Source organism: Sinohyriopsis cumingii, chromosome 6, assembly GCF_028554795.1.
Source record: "Sinohyriopsis cumingii isolate HCF-2022 chromosome 6, ASM2855479v2, whole genome shotgun sequence".
NCBI classification, from domain to species: domain Eukaryota; kingdom Metazoa; phylum Mollusca; class Bivalvia; order Unionida; family Unionidae; genus Sinohyriopsis; species Sinohyriopsis cumingii.
Genome location: NC_142966.1, coordinates 3,136,560 through 3,156,184, shown reverse-complemented (window position 1 = coordinate 3,156,184; position 19,625 = coordinate 3,136,560). Strand labels below are relative to the sequence as shown.

At 35.0% G+C, this 19,625-nt stretch overlaps 1 protein-coding gene across 2 annotated transcripts in view; it reads left to right on the top strand.

The window, feature by feature from the left end:
* The first annotated feature begins 2,989 nt into the window (after positions 1-2,989).
* The window catches only part of LOC149796281 (phosphopentomutase-like), a 116,277-nt gene continuing 99,641 nt past the window's right edge, over positions 2,990-19,625 (top strand). For both annotated transcript variants that reach the window (XR_016421653.1, XM_089960922.1), the window contains exons 1-4: positions 2,990-3,119; positions 9,557-9,656; positions 10,459-10,526; positions 12,257-12,336. Coding sequence is in view for 1 of the 2 variants with exons in the window: in XM_089960922.1 (XP_089817048.1) it covers positions 3,048-3,119; positions 9,557-9,656; positions 10,459-10,526; positions 12,257-12,336 (320 nt within the window). In the remaining variant the exon portion in view is untranslated. The remainder of the gene's footprint in view (positions 3,120-9,556; positions 9,657-10,458; positions 10,527-12,256; positions 12,337-19,625) is intronic.

Genomic DNA, 19,625 nt, shown 5'->3' with positions numbered 1-19,625 from the left:
ACCCTTCTATCTTCGATGCTGTTCAACCTTGACTATCCCATGTATGTCAACTCATCATGGGCTATTACTAAGATCACAGAGAAGGCCCTTTGGAAACTAAGAATCTATGTGGAGAGACAAGGCTGTCAGAAGCGAGTCTTAAACTACGGTCCAAACGTGAGACGAAGTTTGAGGAAGAGAAGAAGACCTGTGCGATGTTTGCTATGTTAACTCAATGGAGTTAACAAAAGAACCAAAGTCGCTTTTCAAGGTTACTCATATCTCTGGAAAAGATATATATTTTCTTATCCTAATTTTTCTGTTGTCGATTGTATGGTTGTTTGTTTCATAGATCTATGTAGATAAATCTATGTTTGCGTGATAAATCTGTCTCTATACATGTCTCTATGTCCGTGTCTCTATTGTGTTTGTCCCTACCTACAGTAGCACTTATTCAGGTCAGCCACTGGCAACACTGTTCCTCACTGATTCGCCCAATTGAGGTCGCCCTTGCAACATTGTTACCATTGTTTCTCCAGTGTCCAGTACCGTGACGTCACCCTTCTTCAATTCCCCCTATGCCTAGACAGACCCAATACATTGTTGCTATACATTCCCTTCGTTAAATTCCCATTGTCCCTAGACAAGCCCACAATAATAAATTCCCCTTTGACACCAGAGGGGCGGGACCCTTTTCTAACATGGAAGCCCCCTTGTCGCTAGGATTGCCCACTATAATACACTCGATTCTCAAAACCAACCCAAGCCCGTTGAAGCACCTATTAACCTTGCGGACGAAAAGTGTTACCGATATGACCTTGCATGCCAAACATCCATTAGTATCCGTGTACATCAGCGTGCCGATGTGGATCTCATCAATGACTAGAATGCGATTAATCCAATACTGACAGGACGAATCGCACGATGGGTTGTCAAAGAAGGCATGAAAGCCAAGATTACCTTGGGTGGCTTTCATTAGAAACAAAAAGTGAACCAGTAGAAACAATAGACACAAAACTCCGCACCGTATGCAACATATAATACAGTCTGTGCGGGTATTGGAGTTGTGAAGCTGGAAAAGTTAGCCAGTGAGGCGAAGGTCACTCATGTGATTGCTTCGGCATGGCTGGCTAAACAAGCGCTGTGGCAAATTTATTGCCCGTACCAAGAAAGATTTCGCGGCGTTGCTTTTAAGTCCAAACACCTAATAAAGTTCATCAAGTCGATTTACTGTTTCTTTAAAACTATCGCGTCCGGGATTGACAAGGCAAGTTATGCACATACAAATACACACTCACCATTGTTGATGTTGAAAGTCAGTTCAAAGAAGCGGAGTCGTTGACGTCCAAAGATTCTGCCAGTTTCGCAGATGCTCTCTGGCGGATTTATGCATGCGGTCAACTCGCAAGGCCACGACTGTTGCAAGTGGATCCTAGCAAAAAAAATTCTCGGATCTGTGGTTCCGTGTGTAATCAGTGTGCTTCATGTCCAGGCCATTGTGGTCTTGCGAAACGGTTATGCTGTAATCAGTACACACAAGAACTGCTGATAAGACCAGAACAGTCTCGGGAATGGGTAGCCCGAATTACATAGGTCATGGCACCCTTGAACAATGGAATCACACGCATGACGGGATTAAAACCATCCAGTGTGATTCAACAAAAGACCATCACGGTTACACAAAAGAAAAAATGATTTCACAGCCGTTACTGTTACAGCCGCTCAGCGACAAGCTTGTTCGGTATTTAAATGCGCCTGGAGAGTTGGAAGGTAGGCCACAGCGTCGCACTACTGACCTCTAGTCCTACATGTAAGACCTCGACGCTGATATTTATGTTGTGGGCGTCAAGCACTAAAACAAAAACAACATGTGCTGTGTCTTACATTGTGGGACTATACTGACCTGGTATGGACCGTCGACGTCTTTACCATTTCGGAACGGATTGATAGTCCAAGACAATCAATTCGTTACCGATTAGGGCCATCATCACCTGGTGGACCTCGTCCTCCTAGCCGGGCATTTGGGCGAGAGGAATTGCAACTCGTTCCAGCAAATACGGAACTGCCGCCAGGATTTGTATTGGCACGACACTCAACATTATCAACCACAACAGCACGATAACCAAACGCTTATATGCCGATGCCATCGGGGAGTATCAATCGATTGGTATTCAGCGGGTACAAACTAGCATTGATGCATCGGTATGCGGCCATGCGTTGATTCTTGGATCGGACTATATTTGCCGTGTGCGAAGTCACGGCGATCTTGAAGGCATTCTATTTACAGTGCGTGCTTGCGATCTTTCTGTACAATCACTCGTGGAACACCTTGGCCGTTTAATACTTTTTGAGCCAATCACAATCGAGTACATTCTGGGCCACAGGCCCACATACTATTCGATTGGTTTGCCCGAGCATTCGTCTTTGAACATGCCAACCACCCTCTTTGTTGTTGATGGAGTACAGTGGATGTTCTTTCGGATACTCGCTCCAATCAAATTCGCTGGCTGGACCATGTCCGCATGTATTTGTCGTTGGTGGTGATGTGCAACAAAAACAAAAATAAAAATTCATTGGTACAGAGTTCCCTATTGATATTTTAATAAGCTCATTGTTCTATATATATATATATATATATATATATATATATATATATATATATATATATATATATATATATATATAAAGATAACAAATGTGTAAATACATAATTAGCATCCACAAGCTGATTTTCATGCCCCCCACCCCCCGAAAGTAAAGAAGATTGACTATAAAATACTTTGAAAGGAATCAGCGTCTACATGATATAGATCACAATATAACCAGTGGCGATTTATCAGCTTTTAAACAATATGTAAATATATCTATTCGTTGGAATTATATGACCTTAAAAAGTATTTTCTTTTATCTAATATGAATATAATACGACTTAAATACAGATAAAAAAATTAAGCAGGGATTTACGACAAACAATTTTCCGGTAGAGTTGGAATACTTCGTCACTGTTCCTTATAATCTTTACATATTATTATCTCTTTTCATCGTCTGTCCCTCAACCTTCGGCAGAGATGGCACTGACAGCAACCGGTGTCGATTATGAAGTCGACAGCAAGCTGAAGCAGTGGCTAGAATGGGACAAGGTTACAGTCATTTGTTATCATGAAAACTCAATGTTAGGCTCACAAACTAAAGGTTGCGAGTTCGAGTGTTTTCCTGACCGGCCTGAGCAATGTGTTGTTCCTATGTGCGATAGTCCTACATGTAAGACCTTGACGCTGATATTTGTTTTGGGCATCAGGGTCTTACGGCCAAACAAACAGCGCTGTGTAGTGTGTTTTGATGTCGACTAACATCGTAACGTAAAACAAATTTTCAGGAATATCTCACACAACTGGCAACTTAAATAACTGCGCTTTTCTACAAAGTAAAGTCATAATGTTTTAGTCAGACTTTACTTACTCTGATATCTTTTCTCTAATAAATTCAAATTCTCACAAAAGCAATGGACCATGTTTTCAAATTTCGTTGGCCTACATGTCAGTTGACTGGAAAGCGATGAAAGCCTGGAATGCCAAAATCAGATAAGTTAAAATATTATTCTTTAACAAAAGAATAAAAATATATTATGCCTATTGGAACTGTGAAGCAACGTTTCATTTCGTTCAAGAAACATATCCGCCACATAAACCTACTTAAACATACTATTGCATACCTAAACTACGTTATGTCAACGGAATATGAAAATGCATCCATTTGCTAGTGTCATATTTTCATTCCGGCAGGATAAAGACAGCACAGTACGTATATACACATAAATTAGTGGAACAGTGTCGATATATGCTGCCTAATGTGTGAGATATTCCTGAAACTTTGACTAGTCTTACTGATGTTAACAACATCGGAACATGCGATACAAGGCCGTTATTTGGATAGTAAGACATAGCACTAAAACAAAACCGACATATGCTATGTCTTCCATTGTAGGACTACTCTGGGCGATAACGGGACATTTCATACCCAAATCCAGCTCATCCCAGGGTTGTTTCGTACTGGGACTTTTCGTCCCATGGACATATTCACTTCTTTTACCAGGATTTGTAACCCAGTTGCCGAATGATCAAAGCGCTCACCTTTTCAGATCACTTAGTCCTACACTGTAACACAGGGGCTTGCAATTACAATTTACTTGTCATACATGTACTGTATAATAACTACAAGGGAGGACACTTCTCTTCTTTCTTGCGCCACCTATTTAAGAATAAACGCTGATATTTCAAGCTACATTTCGCATAGTGTAATAAATTTGGTACTGATGTTTAGTTCAGGCATTTGACTTTGTATGCATATCCACAGTTTGGCTTGCTATCATACCTTTAACTCATTCGGCCCCAAAGGATTTTGTCTTTGCCTGAAATGCGAGTAAGAAAGACATTTTGGGGGTTATTTCTGAATACATTGTAATACATCGGTGTTCAACAGACTTTCCATGAGACTGATGCCTAGTTATATTGGAAACATCATCTTCCATTGGTTATTTTGCTTGTGCATGAGCAGAAGGGTAAAAGTTGGAGTTCTTTGGGGTTTTTTTTTTTTGATTTTGCTATGCTTATTGGACCCATCATTTTCGAATGGAGACTGCTCTTTATTCCAAATGCCCACCATATCCTAGTTTTTGCAAAGGTTCACCTGTCTGTGTGCAGTTCAGACTGGTCTGCCTTAGATGTCAGGCCAAAAGGTCTAAAATCCGGACACAAAATCGCATTCTGACCACGAGCGAATTTTGGGTGAAAAAATAGCAGGTTCAAAAAATGAGGTTTTTCCTTCTGTATTTTGTAGTGCATCTAGAACTTACAGATTGTTTGGTATCATAATATAGCTATATCTGTCTGCTTTTTTGTAACACCACCCACATTGATGTATCTTAAATGACCTTGATGCTGCAGTGCTCAGAAATAGGGTACAGTCTCGTCACGCCTACAGGCAGGATTGGGGCCGAATGTGTTAAGGAATGCCAGACCATTTTCCCTTGCTACTGCTTGATATGGCCATGATTGCGGCTGCTTAATATGCAAGAACAATGCACTGAATGGCATTCTGCCTTCTCATTGGCCAGGTGAAAATAAGTTATAAATAAATGCAGGATGTCATTTTCTTGCAACCAATGAGAGGACATTATTCCATTCAGCAGGATTGTTGGAATAATGATAAGAAATGCAACATAAAATTTGATTTTAGTGATTTTTATAGGAATTACTTAGATGCAAGCCGTTGTTCAACAAAATCAGAATTTCATTTATGTGTTCTTACCTCAGTGCTCAACCCTTAGTGGATCAGTCAGTATTTACACATGTAAATGATTGAGTTGAATTTACTGCTTTCAGGGTCCATAGGGGGCTTTGAAAAATAAAATGTTCCTTCAAAGCCTTGAAAACACCTTGAAAATTCAAAATATTATCTGGGTACCTTGAAAAGCCTTGATTTTCTTGAAACAAAAGAAATTAATAAGTAGTTTTTGTTTATAGAATAAATAATAAAGAAAAGAGGGAAAAAAAAAACCTTCACAAAGATTGTGCTGGAACGGAAATTTTTTCACAACTGGCCACAGTGCAGTCGTACATTTTGAATTTCAATTGTATGAAGCATGGATTTAGCAGTTGTTTAAATTTGAACCATTCGCTTTGATCTTTCTCTGAGAGCTTTGCAAAATACAAATTATGCCAGAAGGATATTGATTTGTGTGCAGTGGGAGAGAGTGCTTCACATTCAAATGCAGCTGAAACAAAAACCAAGCTTTAAAATGGTGTTTAATACAGGCAAAACAAGAAGTCTTTCAGCATGAAATCATTTTTGACGAAAGAGGTATGTCTGTGAATACAGACATTCAAGCTTTAAAATAGAAACTGTATATAGTCTTAATTATGAAATTAGTTCAATCCGGTTCTGTTTTGGGATTGAGTGGAAATAGGACAGACGAGAATTGCAGTGAACACGATAAATCAAAAAATGTAGAATACAGCTAAGCTGAGAGAAATATTAATATATCTAATATAAAATAGTATAAAATGTCCATACACTGTTTTTAAGTAAGTAATAATTAAAAAAATATCTCTACTTTTGTTTATGGGGATGAGTGAAGAAGAGAGGCAGGTACTGAAAAAGACATTGAGACTGACAGCTGTTGCTGATTGTACATTGAAAGCAAAGATCCATAGGAACATTTCCTTTATCTTGACATCAAAATAATTTGAGGAAAAGTGAAAAGGACATAATCGCTGAACTTGGAGCTCTTGAAAAACAGCGTGATGACAAGCTACAAGAACTGAAAAATTCACTCGAAAATATTTTGGACTTTGTAAATAGTGTGGTGTAGACAGAGTAAAATGAACTTTGTTCAGTGACTTTATTATTCTAATGCCCAGATGTAGGATGTTTGATATTAATGGGAAAGATATCAGTGATCATACTATTGGCTTCATGTTTTATTTTCACTTTTTAAAAAAAAAATTTGCTAGAGTAATAGTAAGTATTAACTTGTGTTTACATGCAGTGTCATTTATGTATCCTTGAAAAAAGTGATCCTACTCAATTTATATAGTTTCTGTTCTTTAAACAAAAAGTGATCCCACTCAATTTATATAGTTTCTGTTCTTTAAACAAAAAGTGATCCTACTCAATTTATATAGTTTCTGTTCTTTAACAAAAAGTGATCCTACTCAATTTATATAGTTTCTGTTCTTTAAACAAAAAGTGATCCTACTCAATTTATATAGTCTCAGTTCTTTAAACAAAATGTGATCCTACTCAATTTATATAGTCTCAGTTCTTTAAACAAAAAGTGATCCTACTCAATTTATATAGTTTCTGTTCTTTAAACAAAAAGTGATCCTACTCAATTTATATAGTCTCAGTTCTTTAAACAAAATGTGATCCTACTCAATTTATATAGTCTCAGTTCTTTAAACAAAAAGTGATCCTACTCAATTTATATAGTTTCTGTTCTTTAAACAAAAAGTGATCCTACTCAATTTATATAGTCTCAGTTCTTTAAACAAAATGTGATCCTACTCAATTTATATAGTCTCAGTTCTTTAAACAAAAAGTGATCCTACTCAATTTATATAGTCTCAGTTCTTTAAACAAAAAGTGACCCCCACTCAATTTATATAGTTTCAGTTCTTTTAAAAGAAAAAAGCAGTCCCTACTCAATTTATATAGTTTCAGTTCTTTATGAAGAAAAATACCAACCCCTACTCAATATATATGGTTTCAGTTATTGAAAAAGAATAAAGCAACCCCTACTCCATTTATATAGTTTCAGTTCTTTAAAAAGAAAAAAGTGATCCCTATTCAATTTATATAGCCTCAGTTCTTTAAAACAAAAAGTGATCCCCACTTAATTTATATACTTTCAGTTCTTTAAAGAAAAAAGCAATCCCTACTCAATTTATATTGTTTCAGTTCCTAATAAAGAAAAAAAAACCCCACTACTCAACATATATACTTTCAATTCTTGAAAAAGAAGAAAGCAACCCCTTCTCCATTTATATAGTTTCAGTTCTTTAAAAAGAAAAAAGTGATCCCTACTCAATTTATATAGCCATAGTTCTTTAAAACAAAAAGCGATCCTTACTCAATTTATATAGTTTCAGTTCTTTTAAAAGAAAAAAGCAATCCCTACTCAATTTATGTAGTTTCAGTTTTAAAAAAGAAGAAGCAATCCCTACTCAATTTATGTAGTTTCAGTTTAAAAAAAAAAGAAAAATGCAATCCCTACTCAACAACTAACTATACCAGAGTATTGGAAGCTCTTTTTAAATTGCTCTGATCTTGGTTTTGGTGCTATGTTTCCATGTGATATTGATCTCAACTGGTATTGTGTTGAAAAATGCCTGAAAAAGTCCTGAAGATACTCTGGTGCAGTTCCTTGTAGACATTTATGTAAAACAACTGCCTTGTGAAAATCAATCCTGCATATATTGTGAACCATTTGAGTTCTTTAAATAATGCTTTTGAGATGCATCTAAAATTATGTGTGCTGCTCGTTTCTGAAGTTTATAAATCCTGTCAAGCTCAAAATTAGCCCAGTTTCCCCATACATTTAAACAATAATCCATTGTTGGAAGAATATATGACTTGTAGTATAGATTGTGAGTTTCTGTTGGTAAATATTTCTTGATTCTGCTGAGTAGGGCAATTTTGGATGACAGTGTTTTACAAAGCTTATCAATATGGTCATTCCATAATAAATTATTATCTATTTACATACCTACAAGCCTTCATGTTTGACATTTTCTCATGGATGATTATTTATTGCAAGAGATAGTTCTGGGTTCCTTGACTTGTGTAGTTTTTGTGATGTCCCCAAAATCATACATTTTGTATTACCTTCATTAATTATCATCCTATTTTGTTGTGTCCAGTTTTGGACTCGAATAAGGTCTGAGTTTAATCTCGTTTGGATAACTTCATTTTCAGAACTAGATGTATACAAGGTTGCATCATTTGCAAACAAATCTGTATGGATTCATTATTTAATGGTAGATCATTGATACAGATAAGGAAGATTAGTGGTACCAAAACTGAGCCTTGAGGGACCCCTGAATGAATAGTGTGAGTTTGAAAGCTAATATTGCCAATGCTTATTTGTTGAGACCTTTGGTTTAGGTATGATCTAAACTAGTTTAAAGAAAGACTGTTGAACCTGTAACAGTTCAACTTTTGCAGCAGGATTTCATGATCAGTAAGATCAAATGTTTTCTTGAAGTGAAGGAAAACAATCCCAGTCATATGTCCATTATCCATTTCCTTCAGCCAAAGATCAATTAATTTGGTATTGTTTGGCATGAGTGGTACTTTCTAAATCCTGATTGTGCTTTATGAAATAGAGTAAGTTTCAAAAAGTTTATAGACTGAATGGCTACATGAATTTCAAATAATTTTGACAATACAGGTAGAATTGATGTTGGTCTCTAATTCCCTGGATTCTCCTTTTCTCCTTTCTTAAAGATAGGCGTAACCTTTGCACATTTCAGTGTTTCTGGAAAATTACCACTCATTATACTTAAGTTTATGATATGCATTAGTTACTTTGTTGTTACTGGTGCAGCAATTTTAAGAATTCATGGACCAGTACCATCCAGTCCAGAGTATTTATTGATATTCACCTTAATTAGCATATCAAAAACATGAGCTTCACTAACATTAGCCATTGAAAAATAATTATCATCAGGAATTTTAGCTTTTATAAATAATAGAAGAGCATCAAGTTCAATTGGGATGTTAGTCTGGTTCTGAATACTGTTACAGGAGATGCTTATAATTTTTTTTGCGAACATTTCCTTATTGTCTTGGACAGATGTTGCTATATCGTTTTGCTTCAGTCTAGGGGGAAGACAACTGTTCTTTGGTGGGTTCAGCTCTTTTAGACGCTTCCACAATGTCTTATTTCATCTAGTTGGAATTAAAATTTTGTTTTTACATTTTTAAGGCTGCTTTTATGTATATAAGCTTTGTTTTCTAATTCTGCATTGTTTCACAAAGGATGAATGACTAGAGATCTTTTTATCTCAATTTTCAGAATGAGGAATCACGGAATGAGTTGCTACAGTTGGTGGAAAATAAGCAGGTGGAGGAGCTGCGATTACGTTTACTCACCAGAATTGAATTTGGAACAGCAGGTCAGATGGCTGATCTTGTAGATTTCATTGAACAATGTTTGTTAGCAAATTATTGTAGATCATGTTATTTGGAAATTTTGTTCATATCAGAATTAAACATGAAGTGTCAAAACTAGATTCTGCAAAGAGTCATCTGAGGTTAAACAAATATAACAATACACAGGAGATAAATTGATGAAATTCATTGTGAGGTACAAATGTTGATCTGATATCTTACCACTTTTAGGTTTGGAATAGAGAGACATTCAGGGCTTTTCTTATCAGGTGGGAGCTGGTGATCTACCTGTACTACTATTAGGTTTGGAATAGAGAGACATTCAGGGCTTTTCTTATCAGGTGGGAGCTGGTGATCTACCTGTACTACTATTAGGTTTGGAATAGAGAGACATTCAGGGCTTTTCTTATCAGGTGGGAGCTGGTGATCTACCTGGATACTTTCACTTTACACCCAGATACTTAAAATAAAAATATCTATCCCCATTTGGTGAGGTCCCCCAAACTCCCTTGCCTACTTTGGCAACTCACCCGCCAACTATTATATCTAATGGAAGGCCCTGGAAATGGTTGCATGAAATTTTGATGTAGGCACATTCTGTTAAATTTCAGCGTTTTGGGATGCTGAAATTTACTGTTGTATAGAGAGTGTTCTACCTAAATGATTGTATGACCCATTCTCATTAATGACCCATTTAAAAGTAAACTTCACCTTGAAAATATAGATTATTTTGGGCCAAAAATATTTTGTTATAGTTTTCAGGACTTAAATGAAAAGAGAATGAAGCTTTGTTTACTTTAATTGCAGGACTGAGAGCCAGAATGGCAGCTGGATTTTCCATGATGAATGATCTCACAATAATACAGGCCTCCCAGGTAAAGGTCTCATTGAATTAGTCTGCACAAGTAAGTTTTATGCAATAATCCAAGCATCCCAGGTAAAAATCTCATTAAATTACAGTCTGCACAAGTAAAATTCATACTTTAATACAGGTCTCCCAGGCAAAGTTCTCACACTGAATTTCTGTCTGCACAAGTAAAATTCACACAATAATACAGGCCTCCAAGGTAAAGGTCTCACATTGAATTAGAGTCTGCACAAGTAAAATTCACACAATAATGTAGGTCTCCCAGGTAAAGGTCTTACATTAGGTTATTGTCTGTACAAGTAAAATTCACTTTAATACAGGCCTCCTAGGTAAAATTATGATACTGATGTAGTCTACACAAGTAAAATTCACACAGTAATACAGGCCACCAAGGTAGAACTTTGACTAATGCTTATAATATTACATGTTAGAACACTTTATAATTGATTTGTCAATGCATTGAAAAGGTGGTCTTTCCAGACAGATGTCTTTCATGGCAGTGGTCTTACAAGACGAGTTTAAATCTATTTATAGACCAACCCGACTAAACATTGGAGTAAATCTTTATTCTTCTCACATTTGTACATGTTAAAGACATTTGTACTCATTATATAATGAAATCCCTCAAAAATGAAACCCTAGTATACCAAAATCTCCATGAGATAATCATTTTTTTTGGTCCCAAATTTTTCTTTCCTTAATATTATATTTTTCTTGTAAACCAAAATGTCTCCTCAGAAAAGCAAAACAATATTTTTTGTTCCAAATATTAGTTTTCACTAAGTAAACCCCAATAAAATCCAGACTCACTTCAGACTTATAGATGTACTGTAAAATTCTAAAAAACGTTTTATATTTATTGTGTGGAAATAGCCTGTGGTCATGTGGTAGGTAGAATATACAATAGACACATATTTAGCTAAATTATTTACAGTTAGTAAATACTATTATAATAGTAGGCTGATCAGTGAGTTACTGGCCCTACAATTTCCCTAGGGCAGTTGAGGTAAAATTAGTACTCAACATTTACTCCAACATGTATTAGGGCAAACAGTAAGTTAATCTGAAGTTTTTGCACCTTAAAGAAGGGCATGCTTTTAAGGTAAATTGGTAATAACTAGACACTTAAAGATAAGCCAATTTAGACAGATTATCTGCTTATTATCTAATCACTCATGCTATATTCAATAGAATGCTTGTTTAAAAAATTAATAAGCTGTTTAATGACTATGCCAGTGGATTCACTTTTCATACTTTGCCAGTGGAAACCAATAAAACAGTATTCAGAAAGAGCATACATTGTTTCATCTAATTTTTCATTAAAATGTTAAAAAAAGTAAACAGCTTCCTCATTTGCATAATACATACAGGTTCTTGTAAGTAGATCCTCTCTCTCTCTCCCTTGTCAAATAAGTTCTTTTCCTATTTCACACATGCACACGAACAAAATTCTCTTCTGTCTCTCTCAAATCCCATGAAAAACATGAATGTTTTGGGGCTTTTTGGTCTTAAAGTTAATCTAGTGTCAATAATTTTGTGTATGTATATCTACTTATATATAAAAGGATATATTTTTCTTCTTCAAATTGAAAATTTCTTGGACAAAAATTAAATTTGGTCTCAAGGTTTTTTTTTGGGTATTTTGTGGGGTTTCACTTTAATTACCCTTTTATTGAGTCTTAATTGTTGGAAAAGAACTCAGTGATTTGTGCTCTAATTTCAGCTTAATCTTTGCAGGGCTTATGTAAATATGTGTTGTCTACTGGAGGTCAGAAACCCATAGTTATAGGATATGATGGAAGACACCATAGTAATAGGTATAACTGTACATAATCATCACCTATAACATCAATGGCAGCTTGGTATTTATGTATATGAATGTGTATGTATTTTCTGCATTATATGTATTGTTTATGTATTTCTGTATTATATGTTTTACAGCTTTCACAGAATGTTATGACAAATATATAAGATTCAGCATTTTATAGGAGTGCATAACAACATTATTTTACAAAGTTTTATCACCTCATGATGGATTAAAAAATAAAACATCCCATTTTAATGGATTCCTGAAGCCATCAATCTTGAAATTGATTACATACTTAATAAACAGTGATAGTGAAGTGAAGGCTATTTCTGAATTTAGTGTTTTCAAGCTTGATGACATCATGACATTATAAATTCTGCAAAATATGAAGCTAAATTCTTATAATTAATAAATAATCATTAAATTAATAGTGAATCTCTAAAAATAAATAATGAAAACTTTTATTTTTAACCGTTGCTTATTAGTATTATCATGCACACAAGAAGAGTGCAGGGATGCCTCAGTGTTTGTGTATTAAGGCCTTGATAGTGTTTTCATGTAGATATGTTTCTTTTCTGATGTTATCTCATATTGTATCAAATAAATGTTCCTGGAAGAAGAGATGTATATGAAATTCCTAACTATAATTAATGGCATTTACTTTGAACCATTTCCATAGGCTAGGCATATTCTTTAAATATTTGTTTTGGGTAGGGGATAGAAAATATTGTTTTACACCTCCAACAGAATGAAGAGGAGGGAAAAGGTTGTACACATCCAATAGAATGTAGAGGAAGGAAAATGTTGTACACCTAAAATAGAATGTACAGGAGGGAAAAGGTTGTTTTACACCTCCAATAGAATGTAGATTGGGGAAAATATTGTTTTACATCTCCAATAAAATGTATAGGTGGGTAAATGTTAAAATAGAATGTACAGGATAGAAAATGCTGTACACCTCCAGTAGAATGTAGAGGGGGGATATTGTTTTACACCTCCAGTAGAATGTAGAGGTGGGTAAATGTTGTACACCTCCAACAGAATGTAGAGGAGGGAAAATGTTGTACACCTAAAATAGAATGTAGAGAAGGGAAAAGGTTGTTGTACACCTCCAATAGAATGTAGGTGGGGTAAAAATTGTTTTACACTTCCAATAGAATGTAGATGTGGGTAAATGTTGTACACCTCCAATAGAATGAAGAGGGAAAATGTCGTACACCTAAAATAGAATGTACACAAAGAAAATGCTGTACACCTCCAGTAGAATGTAGAGGAGGGAAAATATTGTTGTACACCTAAAAAAGAATGTAGAGGGAAAATGTTGTTGTACACCTCCAATAGAATGTACAAGATAGAAAATATTGTTGTACAGATCAAACAGGATTATGCAGTGTTATACAAAACAATTATTAATGTGAGCCTAATGTTGTTTTGAGATATTGCACTTTTTGATATTGTCACAGTAATATTGTGATGTATATATTAATAGTGGGTCATTCTCTACAAAAACTAAAAACACATACCAAGGCCAAGGTTATATATTACAGACAATTCCAGTGCATTTCATGGATCTCCCTTACTCAGAAAGATAACAGATTGCAGACTATTCCATTGAATTTCATGGATCCCCTTGACTCAGAAAGATAACAGATTGCAGACTATTCCATTGCTTTTTAGGGATCTTACTTACTCAGAAAACCAGTGGGTCCTTGTGATGGACTCACTTTCCAATATCAAGTAATGCAAAAGTAAGAAAAAGAATGCATTGGTTTTGAAAATTGAAAGGGGTATCCAGAAAATCTGATGTTTGACTATCTCATAATATTGCTCATGATGTGAAACAAGTGCTATATTAATTTTGTCATATAGGGGACCCATTAAAGCAAAATTCAGTTTAACAGTATCTGATATACTTTTAGTGCAAATTGTTGCTGGCCCATTCAATGAGATTGCTGCATTTTCCACTGAAAATTACACCTTATACCTTTAGACATATATATATTTAAACCTTACACTGTTATACTGTTAGACTTGTATATATTTACATCTAGCAAGCATGTATCAGTTGAATGTACTTTGGTGATGGCACAGCTGATTACAGTAAACATGCTACTTTGTGGTAGTGCTCTTTGTTATGTATATTTGATTTAATTTATATTTAATTTAATTGTTTGTTTGTTTGTTTTAATTTTTTTATATTCCATTGCTTGTTATTGTAATGTAATTTTATTTATTGGATTTGACATTGTCCAGAAATTCAGTTCAGTCTTGTTTGACCTGACTGTTTTTTTTTAATAAACAACTAATAATAGAAACTTTGTATCTAATGCTGACCTAGTTCCTGACCTTGATTCAGATAGTTTGTAGTAAACAACTTTGTTTTAAAAAAAAGGTTCTTTCTCAGAGTAAGATTCATAAAGTGAATTCGAGGCCGTACTTGGAGTACATGTCAAATAATTTGTAACAATTGTTACAAACTCTTCTTTTTCCCTAGTATGGACCCACATCTGGGCATCTGTTTTGTATTGTAGCTAGATTTATTATTGTTGTTTTGAGAAATAATAGTTAATCTTGCCATAACACTTGAGAAGTCAAAGTGTGTTATGTTGTGACCAGTTTTTGAGCTAATTATTTCATTTTTCTTCAAATTATTTTGATTCCAAGAGATTATTTTTCCCTGGAAATACTTGTGCTCCAAAATAATTCTTGGACAAAGAGAGTTGTCAAAATTTATACAGATTTCAAATTGGATATTATTTTCTGTGACTCAAAAAAGAACTGTTGACACATCAGTGTGATGTTGACCACAACATTGTAATCGCCTTCCATTTTGGATTTCATCAGGATTCGAACTCTTTTTCATTAGAATTTTTTACTTTTTAATTCTTGGATTATTTTTGGACTTAAATCGTAAAACCATAAGTTCCTTTTCTCATTTTTAACTTGGTTTTCTTGGGAAATTAATTATTTGTTAAATTTTACAAAGCTTGTTGTCTTCACTCTTTTCTTGTTACTGTTTGAAAGAGCCTAAACATGTAACACCTTTTTTGTAGTTAATTGGAAATGGATTTGCATGGAATGGAGGGAGGAATCTCTCAAACCTATGCAATGTTGATAATCTTTAATTTCTTTTTATGATATTGATATCATGCTAAATTTTTGCACAATGTGGCATACAATGTCTCTCCACGAAGTATAATATGATGCTGTCCATATGTACAAGCACAGTCAAGTGTATGTATATCTCCTACACAGAGTGTTGTTATGATACAATCCATATGTACAAGCATACAGTCTAGTGTATGTATATCTCCTACAGAGTGATGTTATGATACAATCCATATGTACAAGCACAGTCAAGTGTATGTATATCTCCTACACAGAGTGATGTTATGATACAATCCATATGTACAAGCACAGTCAAGTGTATGTATATCTCCTACACAGAGTGATGTTATGATACAATCCATATGTACAAGCATACAGTCTAGTGTATGTATATCTCCTAAATAGAGTAAAGTTATGATACAATCCATATGTGCATACAATTTGTCAGGCATAACTGCATCCCAGGCTCATGAGATATTGTGATACAGTCCATATGTTAATATATGCATACATAGATACATACATACATACATGCATGCATGCATACATACATACATACATACATACATACAGTCAGGCATACATAACTGAATCAGTGAGTCATTGTGATACTGTCAGTTTGTAGTTATGTACAGTCTGGTGTACATAAATCCCCAATGCACATGATATTTTGATACAGTCCAGATAATCCCCTAGGCATGAGGATATTGTGATCTATATATGCATGCAGTAATGTGTTGATAATCTCCTACACATGTGTATATTGTGATACAGTCCATGTTTACATACAGTCATGCATTGATAATCCCCTAGGAATGAATTGTGATACAGTCCATATGTACGTACATACAGTTGTACATTGATAATCCCCTAGGAATGGATTGTGATACAGTCCATATGTACGTACATACAGTTGTACATTGATAATCCCCTAGGAATGGATTGTGATACAGTCCATATGTACGTACATACAGTTGTACATTGATAATCCCCTAGGAATGGATTGTGATACAGTCTGTATATATGTACATACAGTTGTATATTGATAATCCCCATTGGATGGGGATACTGATACAGTCCATTTGTACATACATTGATAATCCCCTCAGCATGGGGATGTACATACCTACAGTTATTAGGTGATAATCCCATAAGCATGGGGATATTGTGATGAAGTCCATATGTACATACCTACAGTTATTAGTTGATAATCCCATAGGCATGGGGATATTGTGATGAAGTCCATATGTACATACCTACAGTTATTAGTTGATAATCCCATAGGCATGGGGATATTGTGATAAAGTCCATATGTACATACCTACAGTTATTAGTTGATAATCCCCACAGGATGGGGATATTGTGATGAAGTCCATATGTATATACCTACAGTTATTAGTTGATAATCCCATAGGCATGAGGATATTGTGATAAAGCCCATATGTACATACCTACAGTTATTAGTTGATAATCCCATAGGCATGGGGATATTGATAAAGTCCATATGTACATACCTACAGTTATTAGTTCATGGGGATATTGATAAAGTCCATATGTACATACCTACAGTTATTAGTTGATAATCCCCTCAGGATGGGGATATTGTGATGAAGTCCATATGTACATACCTACAGTTATTAGTTGATAATCCCATAGGCATGAGGATATTGTGATAAAGTCCATATGTACATACCTACAGTTATTAGTTGATAATCCCATAGGCATGGGGATACTGTGATCCATATGTATATAAATACAGTCATACATTGATAATCCCCTAGGCATGGGGATACTGTGATACAGTCCATATGTATGTACCTACAGCTATTAGCTGATAATCCCATAGGCAAGGGAATACTGTGATCCATATGTACATATGAAAAACTGTCATGCATAGATACATCCCTGGAGCACCGATATTGTGATAACACTATGTACATAATGGTCAAGCATGCATAGATACATCCCTGGAACATGGGATATTGTGATAACAGTAAGTATGTACATATGGTCAAGCATGCATACATCCCAGAAGCATGGGTATATTGTGGTACAGTCTGTATGTACATACATATGGTCCTGTGTTCAGGGCTTTCCTTATCAGCTGAGAGCCTTGTGATTTACCTGGCTACCTTTACTTTACACCTGGCTACTTAAAAAAGAAGCTGTATCCCCAATGGGGGTGGTCCCCAAACCCCCCACCTACTTTGGCAGCTCGCTGTCCAACTTTAAATGTAATGGAAGGCCTTGAGTGTACATACATCTCTAAAGCATGATGACATTGTGATACAGTCTGCATGTACATATATATGGTCAGGTGTACATATATCCCTGAACTCCAGCTACACACTTAAAGCTAAAGACATGTAACACATGGAGCTGGGGTCAGTGACAGTGCTGTGGGAGTAGGTCATTCCAGCAATTTGATCACATGCCTTTGGGCAAGGCAAGAGGGTTTGGGTTGATTCCAAATAAATTTCACATAACTCCTGATTTATATCTCATATATCTTGAAAGGACCTGTGTCAAAGTTTTTCAGACTGGAGCCTTGGGTCATGACAGTGTCATTTATAAACCCAAGGAAATCAGTCCCTGGATCATAACACAGAAATTATTCAGATTCCTGTCCTATTACATGTATAATGTATATACTTACTGGGTGTGACAACAACAAAATATTATGCATGCTATTGACATTGAACCTGGGGCCCTATTTCTTCTTGGCCCCGGGGTCATGCCTGATAATGATTCCTACCTCCATTGGCCTAACCCCTGGATCATATCTTATTGAATTGTTTGACTAATAGCCATTTATACACCATCTGGACATGAAAAAATAAAATTATGCAAGCAGCTGATATCCCTCAGAGTCATAACTTGAAGAGACAAAGTCACGTATCCAACTGATCTGACATTTTCCATTGGGGCCGTCCTTACCTTACATGACCTACGCAAGAGACTTGTTCTTTGGGGTGGAGGTTAATATGGGGAATAAGTGCATCAGTTTTACAAGCATAATTCATGTTACATTAGTGATGGAGGTATGGCCTCATTTGTTTTGGTGTTGGGTAAATTAGAAAGGAAAAATGTATTAGTTATATAATATACACATCTACAAAAAAGAGTATTCACAAATGTGTTAATGCAGCAAATTGTTAAAGTCATATTTATCTCCTAATTTGTGTATCTATTTTAAGAGAAAATAATCATTGAAAATGATAATAGAATGTAAATTTGTCAGATGAGTAATGAAAATATTTACTGTATAAAACTTGTATAAAGTGAATGTTGAATCTAGTAGTAACATGCATATATATATATAATTTGCATTACTTTTTAGTATTTTTTTAAAAATTATTTCATTGTATGCGGCATTAATGTAACATTGTATGTTGGATTTAATCTTATCCAAAATCAAGTTTATTTTCTACTTGACCTGAGTTATTGACTTTTGTATTTTATTCTGTAAGCAACTAATGCATAGCTTTAATATTCTCTTTGTATATGGGTTTAATATCAGGATCATTATTAATAAAAGTAGAAGAGCATAGACACATATTAAATTCATATGTGTGTGTTGCAGCATATGTATGGGTATATGTGTATAATTGTATAGGTGTATATATGTGTACATGTAGAAAATGGTTATGATAAATACTTTTTTATTTTACTCGCACTCTTTCTCTCTCTCGCAGCCAATATTAGTCATTGCATATATGCCAACCATTATGCTTTTGGCGTAATCATTATGCTTTTTTCAACAAAATTGTGCATTATGCATAAACATATTCAGACTATGTGTTTTTGGTATATCCCCCTCCCAAAAGAATTGATAATTTATTTTCTCAATTTTTATTAACATCCTGTTAACCCCACAGACCATATTCTTCAAAAGACGGCTTCTACGTAACTACGACATAAAAATACGCTTGTCCGTAGACTTGCATGCACTTTCCTAACAGTATTATATTCTATTTATAGCAGCTGCCCTATTTCCAAGAAATATGCTGGTTTCTACTTTCAAACTTTTGACCTTGGTTTCTATTTATAGCAGCTGTATGGCTTTGTTAGGAGAGAACAGACTGGTTTTCTAATTTGTAATCTTTGCTCGCAGATTCTTTGTTCTAATTCATATCTGGTACAGAACCAGTCTGGAGGTATTTGGCACTAAAAGTCATCAGATTTATTATA